Here is a 19,866-nt window from a genome sequence, read left to right on the forward strand (position 1 = left end):
CAATTTTTGACAATTCAAAAATTTCAAAACTTTAAACCATTGTACCCAAAAAAGACGTTTTTCATTTAATGACACTATGTTTTTCAAGGAGCGATGTATGTAACTCCCTTCACTAAAATCAAATTTTGATAAAAGTGTTCCTACATTAGAACATCGATACCTAGTTTAATTAAATTTTAGAGGAAATTGGAAAACAACGTCGCTTTAATGGCCGGATGTCCATCGGCGATATATGTAGTTTCATTCTGAGAATTAATAGTTATAACTAAATTAGATTTTGGCTGAACTAAATTAGCAAATGTGTGCTAGCTTGATGCAGGAACACTAAAATGATGTTTTTAGGGTTCCGTAGTCAACTAGGAACCCTTATAGTTTTGCCATGTCTATCTGTCCGTCCGTCCGTCCGTCCGTCCGTCCGTCCGTCCGTCCGCGGATAATCTCAGTAACTGTAAGCACTAGAAAGCTGAAATTTGGTACCAATATGTATATCAATCACGCCAACAAAGTGCAAAAATAAAAAATGGAAAAAAATGTTTTATTAGGGTACCCCCCCTATATGTAAAGTGGGAGCTGATATTTTTTTCCATTTCAACCCCAACGTGTGATATATTTTTGGATAGGTATTTAAAAATGAATAAGGGTTTACTAAGATCGTTTTTTGATAATATTAATATTTTTGGAAATAATCGCTCCTAAAGGAAAAAAAAGTGCGTCCCCCCCCCTCTAACTTTTGAATCATATGTTTAAAAAATATGAAAAAATCACAAAAGTAGAACTTTATAAAGACTTTCTAGGAAAATTGTTTTGAACTTGATAGGTTCAGTAGTTTTTGAGAAAAATACGAAAAACTACGGAACCCTACACTGAGCGTGGCCCGACACGCTCTTGGCCGGTTTTTTTATTACAGTTTATTCATTTCTAATTCTTAAATCCTTTTCTAAGTAGGTTTGGTATTATATTTTATGCTACCACCAGTTTAACACTGAAGTTTATTACATAAACGTCAGCAAATGATTTTTATTTTCTATTTATTTTATTTATAAATTTAACACTGCTAAAACAGTTGTTGTAAAGGCCAGTTAATCCAGTGTAAGAACTCGCATGCGAGATCGCACGCCGTGTCAATGCGCCTTAAGGTTATAGTATTTCAAAATCAGAGATTACGAAGTACACGTTGGTTTCCGCGGTATCTATCCAGCACATAACAAATAGTGTCTGATAGCGCCCTGACCTTTGTAGTTCAAGGCTGAACACAGCTTCTCTATAGTGTGAGCAACAAGGCAACGTTTATGCAACTAAGGTGCACCCACATTGGTGTTAAATATAATAGACACATACGTTCTAAGTGCGCAAAAAAACAAATATTCCTATTCGCACGTGTATTTCATTTCTCATTTCTCATATTCACTAGGTTTTTCGGTATATTCAAAGGCACATAAAGTATGTAGGTACTACTTCTGGCACTAGTGCGATAAAAGAGCACCATAAGTACTGAAACCCAATTTGCGACATATTTTACGTTGTGTTCAGTGTGGATGCGTTTATAAAATATAATGTGATTCATAATGTTGTAAAACATTTTTCCCCTCACTAGCTCGGAAACACGTGTTTTGTCCTTTAATACCAGCGGGTAAAAACGCATTTTATCCACTAGTGGGTAAAGTGATTTGACCTTGAATAAAGTCAAATTAACTGCTTTAAAATTGATAAAAGTAGATGAATCTAGTAATAAAGATGATTTACCACCTGTGGAACTACTGGAAGCAGTGATAAACACATTTTTTGCGTTGTAGTTTCCTCGCTATAGTGAGTGGAAAAGTTTTGTGTTACACTCGGGTGCAAATGTATTTTACTTCTCGTGTGTTAAAAAACTCGCAAGTTCAGGATTCTATTCTCGAACCACTCGCTTCGCTCTTGGTTCAACTATAGAATCCTTTCACATGCTCGTTTTTCAATTCCACACTCGGCGTTAAAATACAACTTTGCCCCCTTGTATAACAAATAACTATTGCAACAAAAATCAAATTTTGGAACAGTTCCAACATCGTAACAAATAATGTGTAGCTTTTTAATAATTTGAGATATAGTACATTACGATACAAGTGCGTAAAAAAGGAAGTTCGAAACGAGTGGCGATAAATTAAAACACGACCGAAGGGAGTGTTTTTAATCGACACGAGTTACGAATTTCCTTTTCGCACGTATATCGTACGACGTTTTTCAGTACAGATGAGCCTTCAAAGTTTCGACCTGGCATATAATGAACCACTTCTCGAACTAGTGCGTAAAAAAACGACCATCTGTACTGAAATAGTACATTACGATACAAGTGCGTAAAAAAGGAAGTTCGAAACGAGTGGCGATAAATTAAAACACGACCGAAGGGAGTGTTTTAAATCGACACGAGTTACGAATTTCCTTTTCGCACGTGTATCGTACGACGTTTTTCAGTACAGATGATTCGACCTGGCATATAATGAACTACTTCTCGAACTAGTGCGTAAAAAAACGACCATCTGTACTGAAAAAATATTATTATTAAATAAAATAATCGTTGTGGGCTTTTTTGATTATCTCACGTTCGATTAACTTTAATTGGTCTACAACTACAATACATACCTATTAACACAATGTACGTTTATAACACGTAATGTGAATACACCCTTATTTATTAGAGGATTTTATAACTGATTGTTAAAATTACTATCGTTTGCAGGTAAAGTAATAAAATCGGGTTCGGTTTGAGTCGTTAATTTATTTTACGATACGCGATTGAAGTAAAGTATTTTAACTGTTCATATTCTTTTATTAGTTGCATTTTCATGGTTTTAAATTTAATTAAATCAGGTCAGGCCCTATTAGAGCGAGCCATTCAACATAGAAATTTGTTTTTGTTCATAAAATTACAACGTAGACAAAAACGGCCAAGAGGGAATCAGATAAAAGCCATAAGGGATCAACCCCTTCTTATAATTTATTACTAATAAAAACCCTTTATATTTAATATGAGCTCTATTAAATAAAATGACTGAAATAAATTTCATATCAACATATTTTATCTCAGAATCTACCAACTGTATTTAAATTGTCAATAAATTCAAATGAAAGTGATAACGAATCACAAAAAATAAAGAATACCTATGTGCAAACGCATTTCAACGAGTTCTGATTTTAACCATTCAATTTTTATTGCAAAAATAAATGTAAACAATTGAAAGCACAAGGGTACAGTTTTAATGAGCCCGATAATTCTAGATCTAAAAGTCTTCACATGTTATTTTTTTACTTACGGTGTAATTCGAACTTTAAGATAATGTCAAAAATAAGACATAGATATGATATATCGTAATCGTACAATATTTAAAAAAAAATCTGAAAATAGGCCACAGCGACACTTTTATATATCATACTATTATTATGTATGTCTGTCCCATCACGGAACAATGGTGTTCCGGACCTTTGGGAGGCGTGCGCGGGGCCAAAGCCAACGCGTAGAGCCCTTTTGACACTTTAATGATATGTAAGGGGTACACCGAGCGGATGTTGCCCTAGCCCGTATCATGCGACACACGCAGAGGCAACACCCGCCAGGGTGTAAGGACTATTTGGGAGTTAATGGAATCTAAAATGAACTTGGCTATTGGATGAAAGTGATGGATAAATACTGGGCTATGGGATAAAAAACCGGACGCCTGCGTAACAAAACGGTATCCAATTTTATTTCCAGCAGACGGTGACTCGTTGACGTTATTCTGTACATTTATTAAAGATATCTAAACTTAAAGACTAACTCATATTTTAATAATCATAATTACCGTTTTGTTAAACTAGATAACTTGGCTACATTTAAAATTATGACACAATTTTCTTATTTAATTCTGCTGCAACAGGCTGGGCGGGTAAAGGTCAATTAGGCTCAGACGGGGTTACTCTTATCAGAGCAAGATAATCTGTCCGAACGTCTATCTGGACGTAACGTCTAAACTGTTAGCCAACAGTACTTGCTCTGTGAACTTTGTGATCTTGGCTTTACTCTTTAGGCACATTACCAAATCAGATGGAAGCTTTGTTGGTAAAACCCTACGACATTATACAAAAAAGTTTAATTAACAGTAAAGAATGAATGAAATGACTTGAAGAAAAATATTAGCATTAAAACTGATTGAATATTTTAATTATTTTAAAACCTTTGAGCTTTACGTAACACAAGGTCATTGCTTGAGCTCTTTGGAGATATTTCCAAGATCACTACATAGTTCTTTAAAATCTGAATTCCTAAAGAAATTGGCTCGCATTCTCAAAGGCGAGTCAAGTAAAACTAGCGAATAGGGCTATAGATAAGATGCTTCACGCAGACATGTGGGCGTATAAAGCTCTAAAGCTCTGGGTGTTATTTTCAACATAAACGACGTCTTATAGAATATTGTTTCAAACTTAACTTCTACCTACTTACCGAATATTTTAGGAAAACGGTAAGTATTCACTTTATAATATACATAAGTGTCTATGTAATAGAAGTGAAAGTAAGGGTGTTTAATGTTTTAGATTAATTTATTCGCTATAGAAAACGTCGCGGAAAATGACATTCTTGTATATGAACGGAGAGAATAATTATGAGAAATAGTACAGAGGTCCTAAACGGTTACATTACTACTTACTAAATTCATATTTTGTGACTTTTACGGTATCGAGTAACGTAAAACGTCAAACACTCAAGGTAAAAGGTACTCCAGTCTGAGAGAATACAAACAATAATAACAGATTACGATCTCTCTAAAATAGCAAATTTAACAAAGAAATTTCATCTAAAAAAAAAGAAACTAAAATAATTATTACATATTATATCGTATATACATATAAAGCTTTATTTTTGAGCCCACACGAGAATAAAACATATATCGTTACCAACTCATAATTTAATAAATAGTAAATACTACTTTATGCCACAAAATAGCAAATATACGAGTACCTATCAACAGAAAAAAAATGCACAGTTCACTGACCTGCCAATAAAATAACTATCAATTAGAACGTCAAAGCCGCGGTTTACGAAATCGGATCTGTCATGTTCGATCGACTGACATGTCAATTTAGTTTATTTTTTCTATACAAGGTTTAAAAAAAAAGAACAAATACTGTTACTTGTGTCGCAATCGTTTGTGAGATTCGCGAATTTCAAGAACGCGCCCCAATAAATGGTAAACTGGGGCATTTGGCAATTTTCAACTCGTTACATATATAAAAAGCCTTGGTGATTATACACCATCAGTTGGGTTCGGGACTTATTACTTGCAAGTTCAAAAATGAAACTTATAGTACGTTAACGCAAAAATAATTTATTATAAAATTAAATTCAATGCCTTTTTTTTGTTCAATAAATTCCCTAACTGTAAATATGTATTGATTGTTTATCCCAAAAAAAAAAATTCTTTCACCTGCAATTATAATATAAAAATGTCTTGCTATAATTCATTCAACTATCCCCTCAGGTGCTGTTCGCTGTTTTGGCCTGCGCGGCTGCCGGCCCATTGTATGTGGCTGAAGACGTTCACATTGCTGTACCAGCTAAGACGACCATCACGAAAAGCAATGTAGCAGTTAACCATGGAGGCCATGTGGTTGCCAGCGTGCCAGTAGTTCACAGTGTGCCAGTGGTGCCAGTTCACCCAATTCATATTTTGCACGCCGAGCCCAAGAAAACTACAGTGACCAAGAGCAATTTGGCAATTAACCATGGTAGTACGCACGTGGTCCACACTGTACCGTTGGTGCATGCCGCGCCCGTACATATTCTGCATGCTGAACCTAAGAAAACTACTGTGACCAAGAGCCAGTTATCTGTGAACCACGGTGGCACTCATGTAGTGCACGCACCAGTGGTGCACACGACTTCGGTTTTAGTGCACGCTGTACCAGTGAAAACTCATGTGCATCACGTTCAGCCGGTGCACGTGGTACACTCTTCACCAGCTGTAGGAAGAGTGGGCGACGCAGCTATATCTCATCAAAGCTCAACCGTTCACAAGACTGAACCTGTTTCTTTGATTGCTATACACCATTGATTTTCGCTAGGATAACATTTGTTTGTAATAAATTTAATTAATATTTATATTGATCCTTATTTCAATTATCGTCTCCTGATTGATACTATTGGTTTCTAAGATAAAATAGATATCGCGAATAGATCCTCAAAAATAGTCCATGGAAATAAAAAAAGTCCCTATACAAAACATATTTATGTCCTTAGTAAGTTTTGTCGGTTTCATTCATTGGTTATTTTACATAAATTTCGTAAATTGTGAAAATATATTTTATTGAATTTATTTACGTTACCTACCCACACATTGATTAAATAATAAAAGATAAAATAACAAAGTAACAAGGTGAAAATTCGTCAAATAATAAATAGACCAGAATAGGTAATGAAAAATAATATTACATATTTTAATACAATGGGATACATTTTATGAAATGCATGTAATTTTAGGCAAAAACAACACCGCCTAATAAAACCAATCTAAAACGTTTACTGAAATTCAACGGTACCAATAATTCAAATCAACGCAACGTCTAACAATTGTAAATTTTAATAAAGTCTTTACTACTTAATTGCTTTCGACAAGTGTGAATGAACTTTCAAAGCTAGTTTTAACTACAAAAGAAGTGATCCTGCCCCTAGCTTTTCGGTACCCCTACTCAATCTTGTAAACTAGAGAAAAAAAACATGAGCGAGAGGGAATATAAAGTTTCTTGAAGTAAAATGGAAAAGTCTCGACTACCAATGTATTTGTATTTAAATGGACTGGCGTTGCTATATTTACATTTCAAGCTTACTTTACACTTTTAAAATGAAATATGTAGCAGCTATTTACTAAATATCGTGACATTTGGCCATTTAACATTTTTTCTTTAAGTCGATTTTTTATCTTTGCCACCAGTTGTTTACTCGTTTTAACCTAATACAATCATTACGAAAATGCTACAAACTTATTAAAACAAATGTTAACAGGTAATAAAAAAACCTTTTTCAATTAATACAAAATAAACACTTTCTTATTTTAATTTAAAAGTGTAATAATCAATACAATAGGTACCTACTACGTTATTGGGTATGCTTATAACGTGTAAAATAATGCATAGGTATTAAAAACCATGCTATAATCGTTTTTATTTTATTTTATAAGCTCTCTTGACCTATTCCAGCATAAACATGTCACTTTATTAAGGGCGCTTAACTCGTGCATATAGGCACATATGTAATATGTATATCTCTCAAAATCTCCCTAAATTAGTTCCTATTCTCCTAGTATATTATGTTCCCACACAATTTGCTGAGGCATTTTTAACGAATCTTGATTTAAATCAAAATGATGACAGATTATTTTCGATAAATTTTCTTGAACCAATTCATGAACTCGAAAATGGCGCGGAGGGCATAAATCGTTGAGCAACATTAAACGCCGAGTTAATTCGTCTTTAAATTAAGTCATTAATGTTCATCGTAGCAGATATCTCGGATATTAAGTTTACGCACGTCTGCAGTGGATTATTATTCGATATGTTACTTCACTTTAGGTTAAAGTACTAACACTGTTTAATAATAAATTGTATTTGAAGACTGTTTACAGATTTTGCAGTTACATGGTTTATGGCCTAAAGCATAGAGGAATAAGTAAGGGAAGAGTTGTAACTCCATACATCAGTAAATGCGAGTTATTTGTAGTGACATCTATCGTCATTCACTCGTTAATCACGCGCCAACTAGCGTAAATTATCAGTACTGCTACTCGACACTAGGTGCCGACAGTGTTGCGTTTGCCAAAAATGTAATATTAAAACAGTTTACACCTTATATTATAAGCTGAAGTAATTGAAAGCAAAGTACTGATTAATACTATTGTAATATTAGCTAAAAATTGTTGAGCAATAGACTTTTTGTTTGTCGTGACGTCTATTGACAAGTAGCAGTACTGATAATTTACGCTAGTTGGCGCGTGATTGACGAGTGAATGACGATAGATGTCACTACAAATAACTCGCATTTACTGATGTATGGAGTTACAACTCTTCCGTTACTTATTTCCTCTATGCCTAAAGGCACAGAATATATAAAAGTACAAGTACAGAAGGCTCACTCTCAACAACCTGTCAACGGACTGCATGCGACATTGAGTTCTATTGCGCAGCGTGAAGGTTGTCAAACTTTACGGGCCGCGAACTCGCGGCCGTGGAAATGTATGGAAGAAACGCGGAGTGAGCCGCCTCTGCTAAAGGGAAAATTTCTTAGTTGAAAATAGTAACAACGAGACATTTATTGTATGTATATCTGTAATACTATCTCCATGTCCTTGTATAATTAATAATAGACTCATGCCTTAAACTATGAATATTAGTATAACCAAGAACGATTTAATACTGGACTGACAAAGCCCATACAAAAAAGCGTACCCTGAAATGTATGGGCCTTTTAGGCTTAAAACTAGATGGCGCTGTTTCGCAGCCTGAAAGTGACCAAAATCATATTTTTTCCTAAATATGTTTGCGTGTTTTTATTTTTTATAAGAACAAATGACATATTTCTTTATTTTAAAATCATGATATCACATTTTGTAGGCATCATCAGTGTAGTTATATTAGGTACGATTCGTAGTATGAAGTGGGTACATTCTATATAAATAATCCTTTGTATAACGTAGTATAATGTATTGTAAAGTATTAATCTTATTTTTGCAGAAAATATATATCTAGTTTTATTCATTTTACGTTAATTAAAATAACATTAATAGTACATTGTGCAACAAGGGAGGTAAGGGGGTCATTAAATACGAGTGTCCTGATATATTCACGACAGCCGCAGGCTGGAGTGAATATAGACACGAGTATTTAATATCCTTACCTCCTGAGTTACACACAATGTTTTTAATCACATTTGAGAGAAAAATACAAAAAAAAGTCATAAGGCAAAACCTTCAACGCAACGACGGCGCAAAGATCAGTAGTGTATCTTCATCTATATCAGATTATTCACATTAAATTCCATTGTTTTTGATAACAAACACTTTTTGAACGAAAACAAACACGAAAATTCTGCATATAAATTAAATGCAATGTTCAAAAAAGCATATAAATCATATAATTGAACTAAATTTTTACTTATTTTTCATTCATTCATTAATTTTGATCTGTTGTACTTTCCGTCGCTAGGCAACGGTGGGCGCCTCGCGCTGGCACGCGGTCAAGCGCGAGTCGAGAACATATTGTCATATTGTAATATCGAAAAGTGCAAAACACACTGAAATAATTCTAAAACATAAATAAATTGCATTTTTCATACCATATCTTTTGTAGCTTAATAGTCAAATTTTGGTTGTGCAACAAAAATCCTTGGCTGATTGAAACATCCTTTGCCTAATGTACGGATTGTATTAATTTTTAAAACTAAATCCATTATTCCCTTGGGAATAAATAGTACATTATGCTTCAGTACACTTAGACGCAATGAGACATTTAAACAGCAAATGTGATGAAAAATACTATTACGTTTTTTGAATGCAGCCAAATAACCTTTACCTCGTTACATTAAAGATGAATTTTACCAAGTATATTATTTGTTATCTTATTGCATTACTATCATATACAGGGTGTCCCAAGACTATGGGACATGAAGGGAAAGTACCTTAAATATAGTTGATTATGATATTTTGCTGAATGAAGACTTTATTTTATTTTTCAATTTTAGTAATACTGCATACTTAAAATGTTGTTCATAAATTTGAAAATGTATAGACGTCAGTTTCATGTACGTTTTTGGTTGATAAAAATGATTAAATTCACGTTGTTCCTTTCCTTTAAAAAAGTATGTTATTTAAGACGAATTATTCCTTTTTGTCCATTCTTTCGATTGGCATCATAAAAATAGGGTGATTTTTTTTTAATTTTACGTCAGTTCGATTCCCAGACGATGTAAGTAATTTTTAGAATACCTTTGAATGCAGTGTTACTAACATTTCAAAATAAAATAAGGTCTTCTTTTGGTAATAATATATCCTATCTACGATATTTTAGGTACTTCCCCTTCAAGTCCCATAGTCGTGGGACACCCTGTATAATGGAATAATTGATAATAAGGGAGATGATTTGTGAAGGTAATTATGTCTTGGGTTTGATTACATCTAACAAAACTCACTCAACATTAATAAGCCAGAGTTATTTGACATCTCATTCAAGTTTCATAAATCATTCACCTAAATCTTATTAATGAACATTATTTGTTTTCTTATATGTATTGTTTTAAGGACATTACAAGTAAAATATTGAATATTTATTTGTTTAAACTTTGTTGCACACACATTATACATTATATAATACGGATGTACTCATCTTTCTCAAAAATATGTCCCATAGCATCTTATAGTCCGGTGTAATATGAGCGTAGTAAATACCATAATTATTTATGAGACGACTTTTTCTATACATATTTTTGCACTTGACTGTAAGGGTGGCCAAATAGCATTTTCTGCCATTCAACCTTGGAACGAAACAGAAACATTAAAATTGATGCAGGGAACAATATATTTTACAAACAAATATGTACCTAATCATGCAAATAACTTTAAAGCAATCATTCATCACATACCCGAATCATTCACCCAATATTTTTGTTAATAAAATAACAATCGAAAAAATACCATTAACTATTACTCAATTGAGCATGACTTAGCAAAATGGAAAACAAAAGTTTAACCTTCGATCAAATGCAAACCCTTTGCGGGAACACAAACTTATATTTGCAGTCAAGATTGTCGCTTTCACATAACAAGGCATGAGCATTACGCCGTGTCTTGCGTGGGCGACGGTCGCGCGACCGTCGCGCGACCGTCGCGCGACCGTCGCCGTTGCGTCTCATACTTCATATCGATAAGGTTTGATTTCGTATGCGTCGCATCGCCGTCGCGCGACCATCGCGCGACCGTCGCCCACGCAAGCCACGGCGTTACTATGTAGTATTCGAAGTTCTATTTTTCGCCACCGCTATGAGTAAGTTGGTAGTGTAATCTATTGTAAACAAAATATAATCAAGTTACATAAGAGAAATTGTTCTGAACTTGGCATCAACCTACATGGCCCAATGTCTGTTTGTTTATGTATTTATTCAATGTTTTAAGAAATGCTTGGGGCTATTTGTACAAGATCGGACCATTAATAATATACGGATGCGGCATCATTCGAGATTTATTGGTTAATACTTTTTTAACACTTACTAAAGCAATCTTGTCTGATATTGTCTTTGATTTTTTTATATAGGGTATTTAGGTAATGTGGTAATACTGTCTAGTAACATGTCAGAATTTTACCTGAGTCCTCCTCCTAGAATTGTATTATGACCTATTACAGAAATGTGCACACTATAATCATTTACTCTTATTTAATAACAGATGAATAAAATCGCAGTTAGTAGTTAAAATTATGCAAAAAAAGTCATGCTTTCCGGTATCGATTACCACCATGAAGGGTTTCACACACTTGATAAAAACAAACTTCACCGAAAACATCGATAGCCTTATTTCTTTCTCTACTTGGCTATTTGAAATAATATCCTTATTAGCGGCCAGTAAGTTCATTTTTAATACAACAGTGTTCGCAGACATAAGGTTTTATCACTTATGAGTGAGTTGATGAATGACCTCTCCAAAAGCTCGTAGCTCTTTAATTTATTCAATGCTCAAGTACGCGTTGCAGTCATTGTCAGTTTCGGCCAGTATATATACCTCAGTGCTGTACGTTATTGTTAGACAACTTCCAAAGCTCGAGAAGTAAACTACTTACGAAAAAAAAACAATATGCAGAAACTCGTAAGTGTTCAATATTTTAAACAATTGAAAGATATAGGGTTCTTGATACTTTGTAATGTTTTCCTCAATCAGTAAAGCGAGTGCTGAGAAATTATTAAAACCAATTCAAAAAGTGCAAAAAAATCGACTATTTACAAAATTATAGCTCTTTAAATCAATTAAACAAAATGGATTCAGTGTTTTAAGGAAATACTGTTTTATTGTTAAAGTGATTATAGCTTCGGATACGATATGGTCATAAATATATAAACAATATTGGCGTAGGGATGTGACGACCCCATCGCCCATTGGTTTTACCAGTGCAATCAGTCAACGCAGGGCAGCTTGTGGCGAGCTGTTGGGGAACAGCTGCGACCCCACGTACCCGAGTGCTCCTGGGGAGTTCTGTTACCCGTAAGGCGGGTGGGTGGGACAGTACTCTCTACCTCTGGCTTGCCTTGGCTGGCCGTCCAGAGTGGAGTCGTTAGGGCTACATGCCCCAGGGGTGGAAGTGAAAATTTGCATAAGACGCGAGTTGGTACAGTGGCTTAACAGCCACTGGGCAGAAAGCGGTGTACACCTCTCGACACCCTTGAGTTCTCACACCGGTGTTGCCCTTGAGCCATCTTGGATGTCGCTTTTTGTGGGGGCCCATCTTCTGGGGACGAGTCACCGTCTGCCGGAAATAAAATTGGATACCGTTTTATTAGGCAGGCGTCCGGTTTTTTATCCATAGCCCAGTATTTAGTCCATCACTTTCATCAAAATAGACCAGTTCATTTTAGATTCCATTAACTCTCAAATAGTCCTTACACCCTAGCGGGTGTTGCCTCTGCGTGTGTCCCATGATACGGACAAGGGCAACATCTGCTCGGTGTACCCCTCACATTTCATTAAAGTGTCGAAAGGGCCTCTACGCGTTGGCTTCGGCCCCGCGCACGCCTCCCAAAGGTCCGGAATACCATTGTTCCGTGATGGGAAAGACATAAACAATACTAAAAAAAATATATAGGAAGGCACATATAGTTCAAACAATGTAATGTTCTAATGACTGTTTCAGATCGTTTTGACCGCCTTCCTGGCCTGCGCCGCTGCCGCTCCCGGCGTCCTAGTCGCCCACGAGGCCCCCGTCGTCCACTCCCTGCACGCCATCCCCGTGGTGGGCTCCAAGACCACCATCACCAAGAGCAGCCAGGTCGTCAACCACGGCAGCCCAGTCGTGCACGCCGTGCACACCCCCGTTGTGCACGCTGCGCCTGTCGTGTCCGTGCACTCCGCGCCCGTCGTCCACGCTGTCCACGCCGCCCCTGTCGTCCACGCCGTCCACGCCGCTCCCGTTGTGCACGCCGCTCCCCTGGTCGTGAAGACCGCTCCCGTCGCCGTCGCTCACAGCAGCTCAGTTGTTCACCACGGGCATGTCGTCAAATCCGTCCCCCTGATCGCTGTCCATCATTGATTGGATATTTAGAATAAAATAATTTAGTAGTTTTTAAAACTTTTTTCTTTAATTTATACAAATGAAAACCCTAGTTACAAAGTACCCTAGGCGTCCACGACTGTCCCTTAATCTCCACAAACTTTAATGAAGCGTGTCTTTTAAAAGTAAGGCTGTGTAGGTCAAAGACCTGATTCACACAGATCCAGATATGTTTGGGTTCTTTGACGTAAAAATTACTAGCGTTTTCAATTTAAATTAAAAAAAAAATCCGAAAATTTGTACCTATATTATTGTAGTTTCCTCTAAAGCACGTGCATGAAAGTGAACAATAAATCAACTGCCTTACTGCATTGTATTTGCAATGTGACATAATCGAACGAGCATTTTGAGATATCTTTAGTAAGCCGTGGGATGAAAAATTCTGACAAATCTGAGTAAGATGAGGCCGAGAAAATCCAATATTTTTAAAATAAGGTTTCCGTACTATTGTAATATAAATTTCATCTACATTTCTTATACTTCGTTAAAATAATAGTAAATAATAAATATGTTCATTAGGACTATTTTACATACAACTGTCTTACAAATGCATGTATATAAGGTACTGAACGACAATATGTTATTTAAAATCCGTTTATTTCGGGGACTGGCTGAGTAACTTAAAGGAGCTAAATGGAATAGCTATATCAGTTATAGTTTTTTTAATTTTATTTTTCATAAGACGTGCCACACACACATTTATCACGTCGGTGTAATTATTCGGGCGCAAATCAATATAATTTCGAATACAGAATGTCCGAGAGTAAAATTAGTTATGTGTAGTAAATGTATCAACTCTCAAACGTTGACCAATATGTAAGCAAGTCCTAAGGCAACTGTATGTAAACTCCTAGAGGCATTACAAGGTATTATTAGTAAAAAAAAAACGGTTTTTTCCAAAAATAGAGTTCGTTAATTTAAGATTAAGAATGCACCCTTGAAATGGACGAATTTTAAAGAAAAACATGGTGTAAAATCTTGGTAGCTCATATTTATGGAAGGATCATTGGCTTAGTCGTAGTGAATTGAAATCACCATATAAATACAGTCATTTTTTGACTGTATAGTTATTTACTGAAAGGAGTCAAGTTCATAATTATCTTTGAGAACCATGTACCATTTTAATTAAACTCACTTGCCATCAACGTCAAATAAAAAAAATAACATAGAAGTAGGAAATACCTTATAAGTTACTCATAATTGAAGTAATGATTATTTTTTTCATGAAATCGAACCTTGTAAGTATGTAACTTACAAGGTTCTATTTTAAACGAGAAAATGTAATTGATGAGGTCATAATATGATGCTTGCCGGAAGATTACTTTAACGGATGAAATCGAGACGAGCATATTGAATAGTGAGATATTACACTTTAGTTACACTGCAAGATGTGGCCACAGATTTAATGATATGGGTTATAGAATAATACCTGACAATTTTCATATATTTTTTTTTGTTATAATAATTTAAATTGATTTATTTATAGGAATAATTATGTATATTGTATACCCTAGTACGGTTGATTGTGACACTAGCTATATTTTTTTTATTAATACTGTAACATCTGTAAACTGATATGCATAATCTAACAATAGGTAAATGACTACTTACTTGCTACCAAAGACATATATAACTCCGTATAGACAGATAAAGTCTAAGAAAAAAACGTACCTTAGTACCATAGAGAAAAAGGTACGGTGACCTAGATGGCATTACACCTTTGGGGTACGCTCAGCTAGATGGCGCTAATATTAATATTTGACATTTTAAAACATATCGAGCTAAGAATATGGGCCAAATTGTCAAAAGTGTCAAAACGGTGGTTCAAAAGTTTTAAGTCTGTGTCAAGAGATGGCAGTCTATGCACTGTGATTACACATTTTACTTTGACAGTAACTCTCTATAATACTCGATCCTCTTTGCTTGCTACTATAAAAATAAATAAATCAAGCCATCTACGTGATCATGATACCCAATGTCCTGATGATTTCCTATACATCACATCACAGAATTAATTAATCGTGACGCGGCAGTTAATTATATTGCTATAGGTATTATATCTATCTCAGCAGTATACGTAACTAAGTCATCATACTCCTTTTGTTCTATTTATATTCTATACTAGCTTTTGCCTGCGGCTTCGCACGCGTTAGAAACAGACAAAAAGTAGCCTGTGTCACTCTCAATCCCTTCAACTATCTTCACTTAAAAAATCACGTCAATTCGTCGCTCCGTTTAGCCGTGAAAGACGGACAAACAAACAGGCACACACACTTTCCCATTTATAATATTAGTATGGATGTACGAGTATGTATACATTTTGTAAGTATGTGTATGTAGGTATTTTAATGCAGACTTTTGCTACATAATGTTACGTGACATACATACTGTTTGCTATGAAAAATGTATCTGTGGGCATCGGACTGATACGATATAAAATTATTTTTATTTAAAATGAATGGAAACATGCTTAATGCTGAAATTTAATTCTCAAAAAAATATTTTTGCGTCAAATAAATAAGTAGAGACGGATAATAAACCAATTTTTCAACAACTGTATTTCGACTTGTTAGGAATAAAGTAGAAAAAACCTCATTTTAAATAATTAATAAGTTTTATTCTAAATAGGTATTCGATCAATGATGGACAGCGATCAGGGGGACGGACTTGACGACATGTCCGTGGTGAACAACTGAGCTGCTCTGGGCGACGGCGACGGGAGCGGTCTTCACGACCAGGGGAGCGGCGTGCACGACGGGAGCGGCGTGGACGGCGTGGACGACGGGGGCGGCGTGGACGACAGGCGCGGAGTGCACGGACACGACGGGCGCAGCGTGTACGACCGGGGTGTGTACGGCGTGCACGATGGGCGCAGCGTGTACGACCGGGGTGTGCACGGCGTGCACGACGGGGCTGCCGTGGTTGACGACCTGGCTGCTCTTGGTGATGGTGGTCTTGGAGCCCACCACGGGGAGGGCGTGCACGGAGTGGACGACGGGGGCCTCGTGGGCGACTAGGACGCCTGGAGCGGCAGCGGCGCAGGCCAGGAAGGCGGCGAAAGCGATCTAAAATAGTCATACTTTATAAATAAAATTGTTTGTTTACAGTAGACACTTTATTGAAAAACAAAGTATCTATATTTGTTTTTATTTTCAGTTTGTCTATTTGTTTAATCAGATATTGATCCGAATTAAACAATAATAATCATATTTTTAATTCTTAATATTCTGCAAATACTTACGAGTTTCTGCATATTGATTTTTTAGTTGTAAGTAGTTAACTACTCAAAGTTCAAAAGTTGTTTAACAAGCAGATGGAGTATCGCGGTATTTATACTGGCCGAAACCGACAATGACTTTGTAATGCGTACTTGAGATTTGAATAAATTAAATTATGGAACTTTTGAAGAGAGGTCAATCGAATAATAAATAATACCTATTAGAACTTCACTTTATCGAGTCTCATATTGTTCAATTATTTTGGCGAATCTTATATACTTAGTATTAACGAAACATAATTAATTCAACATTACAGACAGTAATGCACTGACTTACTTAACAATGACTAATTTGTATTTTTTTTATTTCACCAATCTTAATTTGAAAATTGTTATATATGTCTTTACAAAAAACGAGTCGACTATTAATATGTAGTAATCAATCTCCCACGGTAAAACGTTAACTTTAATAATGTATCTTAGAACGGAATGCAATATCACCGTATTTAAAGTATATTAATTTTACTAAGCACATTCTAAACTAGCTTCTCCTAATCAGGCATGGAAAAACATATAAATCTGGAGCAAGCAGTAAACAGAAAAATCGAAACGATAAAATGTCATTTCTGTTAATTGACGTAACAGAAGTCAATATCATTTAGTTCAGAGAATCGTTATAGATTACTTTTATCTCTCAGAGGCTTCGCAAAAGAGTAATATTACAATTTTATTAGCTTATGAAGAGCATGTTCTTACTTTTATTAACTGTCCGTTATCTCGAATCGGGTGATTATTGACTAATATTATTTTAGGAACATTTTTAGTTTGTGTATTATATTTTGTATATTATATGTATAAGGTGACTCGTAGTTTAATATAACTCAATTATACTACATATTTATTGTCCCACCAAACATCACATTTATACGTATATTTGACATATTATACTAATTGTCTTGTCATTACTTATGTATAAAGTGTCAGTAAACTTTTGTTATTTAATAACTTTTAAATCGGGAACAATCACATGTAAATTCATTTTTAACTGACCTCCAACATTTCAGGGACTAGTAATTATTAAGTAGTGTGTTGATACAACAAATTTTACAAACATACATACATACATACATACATACATACATACATATAATCACGCCTGTATCCCTATCCCATAAAGGGGTAGGCAGAGCACATTAAATACTAAGTTTCAGTGTCACTCTTGGCAAAAAGGGATTGAAAGAAATCCAAATTGTGATTTTAATTATTTATATGTAACTCTTAATTTCCAGTGTTTTATTTCATTTAGCAGTTGTTTTGTAGATTAGTCGTAGTAGTATCATATTTTATTTAAATCGTCCAAACAAAAAGCAATACTTGAAAACAATACGATTGTTTATTATTATTGCTCGATTAATTACCTCTGTTTTTATTCATATTAGCTCACAAATAAAATAATAGGTAAAAGCCAGACAAGCGCTTTAGAGTATTTAATGTAGGTATAAAATAAATATAGAGGGCTACTTCACTTTTTATGACGAACATATTCGAGAGCAATATATTATTGTCTATGATACTCGTAGTTCCAAAGATGTTACTTACCGTAATCCTTGGCAATTTCTCTTGGGAAATTGAAAATACCTTTTTTCTACTTGTCGACTGTAATCTGTCAATTAGGGCACTACAGACTAAACTATAAGTGCTAACTTTTCAGTGTTGGATACTCTATGGCAGTACCGACTCAATTATAATAAGCTCATTATAGTTGACTTTAGTTAACTGTAATAATTTCAAAAATAGAACTTCATACAATTTCTATACTAATTTGCGATACCTGGCAAGTTTTCCTGCATCTGAAACACATTTTTTTTATCTGTCGCGTTATCGGCCAATCAGAGATGGTTATTACAAACAATTGGTTGCTAGGTAATTCGATGATGATACAACGGTGAACGACTCTATTAACATTAATTTTAACTTGCATGAATGATGATATTTCCGTCCATTGATGATGAAGATGATGACTCGTAGAAAAAGTATTGTATAGTGATATAATTAAGCTTTTCACTCTCGTACCGTACTATTAGGCCACTCAGCAATGGTACTCGACTGAAAAGCTTTGTATTATATCACGATTGTATAAAATACTATTTTTGAAACCTTCAAAATGTTTACAGATTGAAAGACGCAAAATAGGTACGTACAAGTTGAAAATAAAACTGCTTAAATAAATAATCCGATTCGGGGAAAAGAGTATTGCGAAAGCCTGTCAGTAACCTTTTTTAAGAGCAATTTTAGCAAACTGTTGTTAATAAAAAAAGACATTCGTAATATCATGAAACAGTAGTCACATTTGAGGGCAATTTGTACAAATAACGGGCACATAAAGCTCCGTGAATTATCTCGGTGACCTGCCTTTTCATAAAACATAATGTAGGCAATTTATTCGTAACCTTTTTTTATGCCTAAGTGAGGTAAAACATGCAGTATCGAGTTATGGAAGTAAGTTCATAATTTTGGTGTTTAAGATGAAAGGGCACGGCTTTCTCCATGCAAACGTAGTCCCCAAATTCCTTTCAAAATATCTACATAATTTGAAGTGTTACCATAGATTTTTTCCTAGAAAGGCTGTACTTGTGAAAATGTGAACGTTATCTTAATATTGGGCTGATTAAGAGATAAAATGCTATGTGCTTGCGATAAAACTGGTTGCATCAGTTCAGTCATTGCTTGACGACTGCTCCCAGTTACACGTACCGACATTTCTCAGTTGTGACGAATTTATTGCTTCTAAACCTATACCGCTGGGAATGAGGATAGCGTTCAAACATGCTTATACATTATACTTAAAAAAAACAATGTTTGGTTTATTGGTCGTTACTTTTTTATATATATTTTACTACGTCGGTGGCAAACAAGCAGACGGCTCACCTACATGTAAGCAGTCAGGTTGGGTCTTTATACTTTTCTCGTTCACATTCTGCTTCTATCCTGAGTTCATGACAATCGTAAGTGGAATAGGGTTAAAAATGGAATAAGCTTTGCATGATACAAAAATTTGGTAGATTATATAGGAGGTTGTATAAAAATATGTGTTTTTTTTAAATGTATTAGTCTGAAATAAATTGCGTTACAGAATGCAATTTTAACATATAAATGCTCTTATTAAGTTTTTTTTATAGTATATATATATTACCTAATACCTAATGAAAATCGTTCGTACAAAATTAATTTATCTTTTCCGTTCATCGTCTCGTATCTTAATTAGACGTTTGCACTTAATTGAATTACAAATTTTACTCAGAACTACATTAAAAAACTCGCAAAGTAAGTGAAAATAAACG

At 35.0% G+C, this 19,866-nt stretch overlaps 4 protein-coding genes across 4 annotated transcripts in view; 2 read left to right on the top strand and 2 right to left on the bottom strand.

The window, feature by feature from the left end:
* Positions 1-19,866, bottom strand: part of LOC125237831 (neuropeptide SIFamide receptor-like) — a 147,399-nt gene that overhangs the window by 14,231 nt on the left and 113,302 nt on the right. The window lies entirely within an intron of this gene.
* Positions 5,238-6,109, top strand: LOC125237839. The gene is made up of 2 exons (XM_048145055.1): positions 5,238-5,315; positions 5,490-6,109. Exons 1-2 carry the CDS (start codon positions 5,304-5,306, stop codon positions 6,060-6,062), a joined length of 585 nt encoding a protein of 194 aa, XP_048001012.1. The 5' UTR covers positions 5,238-5,303; the 3' UTR covers positions 6,063-6,109.
* Positions 11,784-13,326, top strand: LOC125237851 (larval cuticle protein F1-like). The gene is made up of 2 exons (XM_048145081.1): positions 11,784-11,852; positions 12,892-13,326. The coding sequence occupies exons 1-2, from the start codon at positions 11,841-11,843 to the stop codon at positions 13,285-13,287; spliced, it is 408 nt and encodes a 135-aa protein (XP_048001038.1). The 5' UTR covers positions 11,784-11,840; the 3' UTR covers positions 13,288-13,326.
* Positions 15,904-16,752, bottom strand: LOC125237844 (A-kinase anchor protein 14-like). The gene is made up of 2 exons (XM_048145069.1): positions 16,550-16,752; positions 15,904-16,373 (listed from the first exon to the last, which is right to left on the bottom strand). Exons 1-2 carry the CDS (start codon positions 16,559-16,561, stop codon positions 15,945-15,947), a joined length of 441 nt encoding a protein of 146 aa, XP_048001026.1. The 5' UTR covers positions 16,562-16,752; the 3' UTR covers positions 15,904-15,944.

Source organism: Leguminivora glycinivorella, chromosome 2 (genome assembly GCF_023078275.1).
Source record: "Leguminivora glycinivorella isolate SPB_JAAS2020 chromosome 2, LegGlyc_1.1, whole genome shotgun sequence".
Taxonomy (NCBI): domain Eukaryota; kingdom Metazoa; phylum Arthropoda; class Insecta; order Lepidoptera; family Tortricidae; genus Leguminivora; species Leguminivora glycinivorella.